Source organism: Drosophila willistoni, assembly GCF_018902025.1.
Source record: "Drosophila willistoni isolate 14030-0811.24 chromosome 2R unlocalized genomic scaffold, UCI_dwil_1.1 Seg200, whole genome shotgun sequence".
NCBI classification, from domain to species: Eukaryota; Metazoa; Arthropoda; class Insecta; order Diptera; family Drosophilidae; genus Drosophila; species Drosophila willistoni.
The window spans coordinates 4,705,497-4,715,357 of record NW_025814051.1 but is presented as its reverse complement, the minus strand read 5'-3'; the positions used below and the strand labels follow the sequence as shown (position 1 = coordinate 4,715,357).

General features: G+C 37.1%; 1 protein-coding gene across 1 annotated transcript; it reads right to left on the bottom strand.

Annotated features, from left to right (window-relative positions):
• Nucleotides 1–1,021: 1,021 nt before the first annotated feature.
• Nucleotides 1,022–9,536, bottom strand: LOC6643494 (ring canal kelch protein). The gene is made up of 6 exons (XM_023176400.2): nucleotides 8,946–9,536; nucleotides 6,508–6,909; nucleotides 3,748–4,986; nucleotides 3,115–3,677; nucleotides 2,023–3,050; nucleotides 1,022–1,958 (listed from the first exon to the last, which is right to left on the bottom strand). The coding sequence occupies exons 1-6, from the start codon at nucleotides 9,425–9,427 to the stop codon at nucleotides 1,185–1,187; spliced, it is 4,488 nt and encodes a 1,495-aa protein (XP_023032168.1). The 5' UTR covers nucleotides 9,428–9,536; the 3' UTR covers nucleotides 1,022–1,184.
• Nucleotides 9,537–9,861: the final 325 nt, after the last annotated feature.

Below are 9,861 nucleotides of genomic sequence, written 5' to 3'. Positions count from 1 at the left end.
AAACGTTTCATGGATGGGATGATATTTCCTCTATCCAACCAAAATAATTATGAAAGTTGCATCAGCTACTTCCCTAATACATAAGTGGACCCGTGTAAGAAAATGCTATCAATCCGTGTATCATCGAAACGTCCAAATTTCAACAAAAAATTTGATAATTCAATTTTTAGATAATGTAGTTTTCCAATGATAATTTCAAAACCATATAATAAACTTTATAAGATACATATTTAATTATTTATGGCTCCAAAAAAGTATTTATAATTTTAAATTTTTTGTTTTCAACTAAATTGGTTTTTATTATTATGAATTAGTTTAACGTAAATACAATTAAGTATGATTCTATATCTATATGTATATATATATGCATGTATATATGTGGAGTATTTGTATTTGTTTATGTATTAATGTTGTATAGTAAGTGCATGTAAATAATACCTGTGGATATTCTAATTGACTTAATCAATAGGTTTCTTACAAATTTTTTGTTTGTTTTTCAAGTGAAATATTCGAAATTTGGAGGGCAGTGTATACAAACTGAAAAACTTAAACACAACTTTGCAACAATATTTAATAATGTTTTTAAATCCAATATTGTTAATCTCTTTTTGAAATCGAGAACGCAAACAAATATTTAAAAGGACATAATTGTTTCTTTTTGTTATAACTACCTAAATATAAATTATATTATAGGTAAATATCAAATGCATATTGCTTATGGTTTAACAAAAATTGGACATAATGTTTCGCTATATCTTCTAAATCTAATTCTGTATAGTGTATATATATGTTTATAAATGGGTGCTTGATATGGCCTTCATGTTTGAACTAACGAACACACGACACTACATGGAAGAGTATATGAAAACTAAGTATGAAAATCTTAGACCATTATACAAATTCTATTTTGATGACAAAAATCTATCTTATCTATAATGTATATATATATATATTCGATTTGGGGTGTTAAATTTCGTTTTGAATTTTTCTTTTGTTTTGTTTTGTTTTGCTTTGTCTTGGGTTGAGATCTAATTTTGTTAGGAGGAAAAGTTTTAAAGTTTGATTTCTTATATAATTGTGGCATCAATCAGTTTTATCAGTTTTCAAGCTCCACATATATGTATTATATTATTGGAGTCTTTTTCCCAAATTTGAATACAAATCGAATACAAAATGTTTTTTTTTTACTCATTTTGTTCATTATTTTGGCTATTATTTGTCTCAGTCTCGTTGTCGCTCAATGTTACAGCTGCCTCTGCAGATTCTGCATCGTTTGGTAAGTTATCCACAGGGGCGGCAACACCACCCACAGCTCCTTCAAACTCATCGGATAAGTCTACAGGAGCGGGTGGTGATGCCTGCTGTTGCTGCTGCTGTTGCTTTGGTTTGAAACTATTATTCTCTACATTCAGTTTATAGTTCTTAAAAGTGTTGGACTGAGGTTGATTTTGAGCTGATGTTGCTGCTGCTGCTGATGCTGCAGCTGCTTGACGTTGCAAGCGTCTCTGTTGATTACTAAATGTGGGACTCTCCGATCGAGCACGCTGTAAAAGTGGTCGCTGTTGTTGCTGTTGCTGATGCTGCTGCAGTGTATGATAGCTTGGATCATAGTCACGTGAACGACCAAATTCGAAGCCATTTTGCCATTGAACATGAACATTTTCATAAGATGGATCTTCATAACGATAATTTGCATGATTTTGATTTGGGCTACGTTTCTCTGCGGCTCCACCACAACGCAGGCGACTCAAGGTGCTATGCAATGGCCTAGTCGAGGGATCACGTCGCATATTTGATGCAGCAGCCGCAGCAGCACAAGAACTTTGAAACCGAACCATATCCTGCGGTAAACCAACACCCAAACGTGGTGTTCCATAGGGATTGGACATTTGTGAAGCAACCGAAGCAGTGTCACAACTGACACAGTCACGTGAGAACATAAAATTGAAATCGATCACCTGCAAAAGACGTAAATGCAAGTGATCAGTTACTTTGAAATAGGGCAACCAATTTCCCACTCACCTTGCATTCTGGTCCTTGACCCATCCAGAGGGGCAGCCACTTATTGACGAGTAACCATTGCAAACTAGATTTAGATATGCGATTCAAAGCTCCATCACCAGAGGCATTCGAACGTTGAGCTGTTGGTTTTTTGGCTACAGCAGCTTCCATGGAACCGCTGCTTTTCTCCAGTGTAGCAGAGGCTACAGAAGATGTCTCCTTGTTAGCTGTCTTGTTGGTGTTACTTACTTTCACCTTGGGTATGGCTCCGGTTGTGGATCGTCCCGAACTAGTTGAGGCACCCACACTTTCCGTTTGATCTGGCTCCTGGCTAGCAGCTCCCAAACCCACAGGACCAGCTGAGGCTGAGCGTGCTGCCCGCTCCATTGAGACATTCGGCGACAAGGGTGAAGAGTTATGCCCAGCTATTCCGGCTGCTGCTGCTACAGGTCCACCTGTTTTGTATATATTTGTCATGCTTTGAGAGTTTTCGCCATGCAGACAACTAAAGAAACTCGATGCACTATTCTTGACGGGCACTTTAACTTCTACTAAACTTGGATTAGCACTACCATTGGTAGACCCACCCAAATAAGCCTGACAATTGGGCACATTGCAGGTGACGCTAGCCGAGGTGGAACTACTGCTTGTACTGCTTGCTCCATTGCCTCCATTGGCATTGAGTCTGATGTGGCCCACAGTACCGAAATGTGAGTGACCCAAAACTGCATAGTGACCACCCAGATTGTAATGATCTATATTGCCACAAGATGAACTCAAATGCCTCTCAATGCGTCCAATGCCATGACCCAGGACATCGAGCCGCGTATAAAGTGGCACACGATTACCTCCCGTTGGTCTATATATGGGCTCATCACGTATTTGTTCATAGATATTCTCATAACGCATGGTTCCACCTGTGGCAGCATAGGATTCTGTGGATTCCGTATCATCGAAACTACGTTGACGATGGCAATTTGTGCGACTATTGGAACTGTTGTTATTGGCATAGAGTGGTGCACAGCGTAGGCCACTGCCATAACGATTACCTAGAAGAGAAAATGTGTGATAAGAGGATTTTGTCTAATCTTTCAGTAAGCTTCATGTTCTTACCATTCTGCATATCAATGCGAAAATTGCGACGATAACCCAAACCGGAGCGCACAGCTCTGGGTACATCATAGGCAGCAGCGACTCCTATTCCTCCAACTGATGCCGCAGATCGATCATATAGATCATTTCTATAATTATTCATGGGAAGCATTCGTTGTTGTGGTGCTGGTGTGGGTGGTGCTAAAGACAGTTGTTGTTGTTGTTGTGGTTGATTATTATGATTTGCTTCAATTGGAGCTGGCTGTGGTTGCTGCTGTTGTTGTTGTGGTGGTGGTGGTGGCTGTTGTAGTTGTTGTTGTTGTTGAGATTCCTCAACATTGGCAGGGGCATTGGCATTGTTGTTGTTGTTGTTACTTGGCTGACCAATTGGTGCATAAATATTCTCATAATGTGGATGACTTGCCTGTGGCTGAACCACAGGTTGAGCCGCAACTGGCTGAACAACTGCTTGAGGAACTGCAGCAATATTACCATAAATAACACCACCCACAGCACCCTCCATTGAGCCCTCAGCCTGACTATTCTCTTCATCCATCAATGCAATGGCCAGCGAAGCAGCTTGTCTAAAAAGCATAGAAAAAACAAAAAATAATATTAAAATTAATGTACCTTTTTTGAGACTTATAAACTCACCTTGCCAATGCACCCTGCTCTTCCATTCACATGGGCTTATCAATCATACAGACACCAGCGTAGCTGCGACCAATTGTCATCAGTGCTGGCAATATACGCCATGTATCCGTATCGGGACAATAAACCTCCACCGAGGCTAAATTCGAGGTACCATCATCACCGCCCACCACATAGAGCAGACCATCGTGTGCCACAACTCCGGCATTGCGTCGACAATACGACATATCCGCCACCGAACGCCAAGTGTTTGTTTCACAGTCATAGGCCTCAACGGATTTTCGTACCATTGGGCCATCATGGCCACCGACAGCATAGAGAATATTATTCAAAACCCCAACACCAGCGCCACTTCGTCGCGATGACATCTCAGCCACCGCTGTCCAAGTATCTGTTTCGGCAGTATAACGTTCCACTGAAGATAAGCATTGCCTGGAGAAGCCATCGTAACCGCCAACAGCATAGAGCAGACCATGAACGACACCAACCCCAACTGAACTGCGACGCGTTGACATGGAGGCAATGAAACGCCAAATTTCAGTCTTTGGATCATACATTTCGGCGCTCGAGAGGCCGGTGGTGCCATCAAAACCGCCAACAGCATAAATACAACCATTCAGCACAGCCACACCCAGAGTGGAACGTCTGGCCTCCATGTTACTGCAATTTGCCCATTGATCGGTGGCCGGATCATAGACATCTACAGTCCGTACCCGAAGTGATCCATTGAATCCGCCCACCGCATATACCTTATCGCCCAGAACACTCAAACCTGAACGACAGCGACGATTTGGCATTTCAGCTGCCTGATACCATTTCTCTTCCCTTAAATCATACCATTCAACCGAACGTATTGCCTTCGGAGCTTGACCACCAATCACTAGCAATATCTTTGGCATTCCCACGGGTTTCCGGGGCACTGTTCGTGCTGATTTCGTTTCCGTTGGTAGCAGATGATAGGTTAATGCTTCGATAATTAGATTTTTACATATTATATTCCCTTCCAGCAATATTTCTTTATCCACCCGCTGTGTTATATACTCTTTAGACAAAAATGGCAAACGTACATGCTCCATAAGCGATGAGGTGAATTGTTCCCGCATTGGGACATCGTAGCGCAACCAAGCAATGACACACTCATAGACACGCTCCTCATTTGGCACAGAAATGCGATCATTGGCAATTAGATTGATGACCTGTTCGTGAGTGAGATTCAGAAACTCATCGAATTGAATCACTTCGCTGCAAAAGAAATACAAAAAACAAAACATTTAGAATGCAATTTAAATTTTGGCAGATACATATACCAGTTTTTGGTTTTTGTCTTTTAAACCGGTTTAGCGGTGTCTTAAAATCGTAATTTTTATAATGTAATAAAAAATTATACTACCTTGACTTGGCAGATATATAAAAATAAGACATAAGTGAATGTTAAGTGCAAAAATAAAAAATATATATAACTGAATTCAGGGACTTATCTCTTAATCGGGTTTAAATTCACTTCTTAAGTATTTTTTAGATTGAGTTTTATTAATTCCTGTATTATAATTTTGTTATTTTTGCAATTAATAGTTGAGAAAAAAACAAAATGTTTAAATTTAGGTAGCTATTTTTATATCACAGCAACAAAAGTCAACTAAACTTTATACGCCTAAATGAAATTATATTGAGAATTATTAAAATTATACAGGGAAAAAAAATAAAAATTCTGGATTAATGTTTTCTAATTTCAGTTTGCTGAATACCACCAAATATTATATAAGATTGACTGACCTATATATGTGGGATTTTTAGCTTAGTAAATGGAAATATAGTTTAAAATTCAAAACCATTTAAATATGTATAATTCTATAACCAAAATTAACATAAAATGTAATAATAACAATAATCTTAACAAGTTTTTACGGTGTTCTACCTGATTTTGTTTAAAAATTTTAAAAATCGAACTGTGTTTTAACAATTTATATGCAACTAGCTAAACTGGCTCTAGGTCAAGATTTTTTTGTTAAATAAAAACAAATACGTATTATATTATTTCCGATATATTTCGGTCACTGTTTAGTTTAGTAAAATTATAAGTAGTAAAATACTCGAAAATTTAACTACAACATCAAAGAGATGTCACGAGTTATACTATGAAAGACTACAAAAAGCACGGAGCAACGTGTTCTTTAGAAACTATTCCATTATGCCATTATCAACACAAAATTTGGAGTTTTACTATTTAAAACACAATGTTCAATTACAAAACTTAGTGGAAAAATGGAAAACATGTTTGAACTGCCTCAATTTTGCAAAAAGTAGTTCGTTTTCAGTTTTCAAAGTTTATTCCATATCATGGTCGGCATAAGAGCGGGGATTTAGATTTCCCTAATTCTTGTTGTTTTAAATAATTTTCGACCAGTTTTCACATTCTTTTCGCTTAACCAGTAAGTCTTTAGTTTTGATAAATTTTCATAGAAAAAATTCAAAGGAGAAAATCAATAAATTTAAAAATTGTGTATGTTCCAATTGGGCCAATAAGAAGACACTATGTTTTACAATCAAATTGGAATCGTAGCACCGAAAGGACATCTTCTTTTCTTCATCTTTAGTCTAGACTAGACTAGACTTCTTGTCTTTTTACAAAGACTAACAAATTTTTTCAAAGCTGTTGATATCGCTTTCAATTCAAGATGAGTAATATTGATTCTGTATAATAATAGAAGCTTTTTCTAACCAACTTAGACTCCAAGGTTTGCAATATATTCAGAAAAAACTTACTTAAAATGCTGTTCAATGTATTGTTCAGCATAGTTGAGCAGTTCGACACATGCATGTAAATCGGCAAATTCACGTATGCCCAAGCAATTACTGGCATCCAATTGGGTTTGTAAATAATCACAGCAGGCATCTCTCACATCGGTCAATTGCAGCAAATTGGCAGCTGTTAGCAATACTTGTACATTATCCTCATTGACCTCAACTGTTGATGTATATACATAGTCGATAAGTAACTCCAAAGCACGGGCATCAACGCTCTGGAGTGTGATCCGAGTTTGTCTCGATTCCTCGAAACTGGTGAACATGGCATAGAAATATGGACTACAGGAGGCCAATACCATGCGATGGGCATGAATTTCCACATCATCGGCTACCAAAATGACATCGCAAAGTTGTTTTTGTCTGAAATGAATTAAACAAAATAAGTTATTAACCAAAAAAAGCCTCAAGATATACTTAAATCTAGACGAACTTTTCAAAATATTATAGTCAAAGTCCAAAAACCTTTTCGTAATTTTCATTAGCGTGACAATATTTAAATGCAGAATAGCTAAAAGTGTTGATGAAGGTCTTTCTGAACTCTTCACCCTCCATTGGAAACGCTTACTAAGACGTTCCTGGTTCATTGACCGAAACAAATAATTCTAATGAATATATATACATATCTAAAAAAATAATTTTCGATAATTTGTAGTCTCACTTTTTTCGAATTCATGCTTATGCTGATTATGTGGAGGGGGGATTCACTTTCGATTCGAAAAGCAACTTTACACATGTAACAAAGAGGCGGGGCGAGAGCTATGACAGAAACTTGTTTTGTGGTCTGAAAATAAAAAGGTTTCCACTGGCCAGGTAATTTTCCTATGGTCAAAAACCAAAATGCGGAAACGTAATAAAAAGTCATAACAACATAAAATCTTCGATTCGTTTCTCACTCTCTGAGCGTGGTATTTCAGCGCATTCAAGTTCAAGGTTAATGCGTTTCGAATGGTTCGCTAATAAACAAAACAAAATGAGACACAAAATTCATATCATTATAATGAGATTGTACAGAAATATATATATATGTATGTATACACAAAATCAAAAATATATGGCACAAAAAAGCAAAAGCTAAATGCGAATGCGAATGGCCTTTTGACAAAAGCAAATATTATGTTTTGTATATAAAATGGGCAAACAAAACCCCGAAACGAAACAGAAAACGTAATGCGCAAATATGTGCAAAAGTCAACTTAGATTCGAAGATACTCTGACGTAGTACAGTGGAATAAATAGCTAGAAAACAAAAACTATTCAAAAAATATTAAAAGTCTCTTACGATTATGTTATATAGAATTTTAATCAGGGCTGGATTTAGACAACTGGCGAAGCGTAGATACTTGTGGGGCCCCAAACACGCATATTTTTGAAAAATAAATAAAGAATAGTCTACTCTTGTCGCCTTTTCTTAAAATCCCTTGTGTTTTATGAGTTCCCCATTCCCCTCTTATGGAGTCCCCTAAAAGCAACCACAACGCTTGCCCTCTTCTAAATCCGGCCATAATTTTAAGTGGATATTGGGAACAGCTCACTTACATTCAAACGAAACTTTGGTCAATAGTTTTTTGAGTTCTTATACTAAATATTGTAATTTTCCCTATCTAATCAAATTGTCAGATGCGTATTCATTAATTTGACGAGTCTAGTCTACATTTCTTATCGTCTAGACTTGATGGCTCATTAAAGAATTGTTTACTTTTATTAAAAACGTCATTCAAATCTAATTTCTAATACCTAATCAACTTAATACAGTAAAAGCTCGAAAATTTAAATTGTTTTATCAAAGTTTTTCTATTCCATTTTTCCCTCTGCCATCTAAATACAAATCATTGTACGAAATAATTTCTAATATTATCATTAGCTGAAAAGTCTAAACTCTGACACCAATATAACTAGATTTAAGCTAAATATAATAATCAGGGAAATAAAATATGAAATGAAATAAAAGGGACTACTAGGACCATTTCCCTGGATCCTGCAACTTATATAACAGTTGCTTCGACTCAAATCAATTTTTAATTACAATCGAGTCTCGATAATTCGAAATGGCAAGGAAACAGAATTTTTTACGAACTACAGAGGTTTTCGATTTACCGGGTTTTCTAAGGGACGAAGCACCTTAAAACTGAATGAATCTAAAAAATCACACAAAAAATATTCAAAATTCAAGCACATCAAAAAAATATTATATGCACATTTGGAGATATTATTTTGAGTAGTCAGCTGTCACATGAATTCCACCGTGCACCTGATATTTGCAGACGACGGGGCCTAACAGCACAGATAATTTTTCATAATTAGTTTTTTTTGTAAAGATTTTTGTGTCTTCCGATATTTTGTCTAGTGCCAAAATGTATAAATAACAAAATAATGATGATGATTATGATGGGTCTTACTTTCGCATTTCGTTCATGGCATCAAAGGATCGATTTGTGTGCTGTTCGTTGCTATATTGGCCCACTGTGCCGCGATCCTTGCCATTGGGTCGTTGGATATGTTTCTGGGAGCTTTCATCGAGAGAATTTTGACTGGCATAGCGTAGAAGACAGCTGCCCCTTTCCAGGCCACTGCCCTCGGCGGCGGGATTCTGCGCCGGATGTTGTTGATTTTGCAGGATTAGCCGTGGTCGCTGCTGCTGCTGCTGTATGCCCACAGCAGCACCTAGACCAGGTGCTGGCATAGCCACACCTGGTTGCAATGGTTCTATGTGGGCCAACGCTCCGCCACCGCCTCCTCCTCCGCCGACAGCAACTTCATTTCCTGCTGCTGCTGCATTTTGTTGTTGTTGATTTTGTTGTTGCTGTTGATTCTGTTGACCATTGCTTAAATTGCTCATAATAATGTAATATTTTGTTAACAATGCACTCAGAGCTATCATTAACAAACACTACGAGACCGCACTCTCGCCTTAAATGAAAACCAACAAATTGTGTTTTAGGTTTTCGTTAACACTTGCTCTTTTCTTGCCTCTCTCAATTTTAATAACAAAAAACAAATATTATCAGTGGTGCCGAAACTTTTTCAGCAAAAATAGCTATAGCGAGGTCTAAAAGTAGCTAGAAGTAGCTAACTTTAAAATTTATAACTAACATTTCTTAAAAAGTAACTAAAATGTTGAAACTTACCAAAAACGAAACCAAATCCAATATTTGTTCACTTTTATTTCAGCTAATTATAATTTTTAAAAATAACAATCGACTTTAATAAGTGACCATATCTAGCTACAAAGTAGCTGATTCGGCAACACTGAAAAACATACAGACGAATTGGCCAGTCTTTTGTGAATTCGCTTTTTTTTTAAATTTCCCTCGA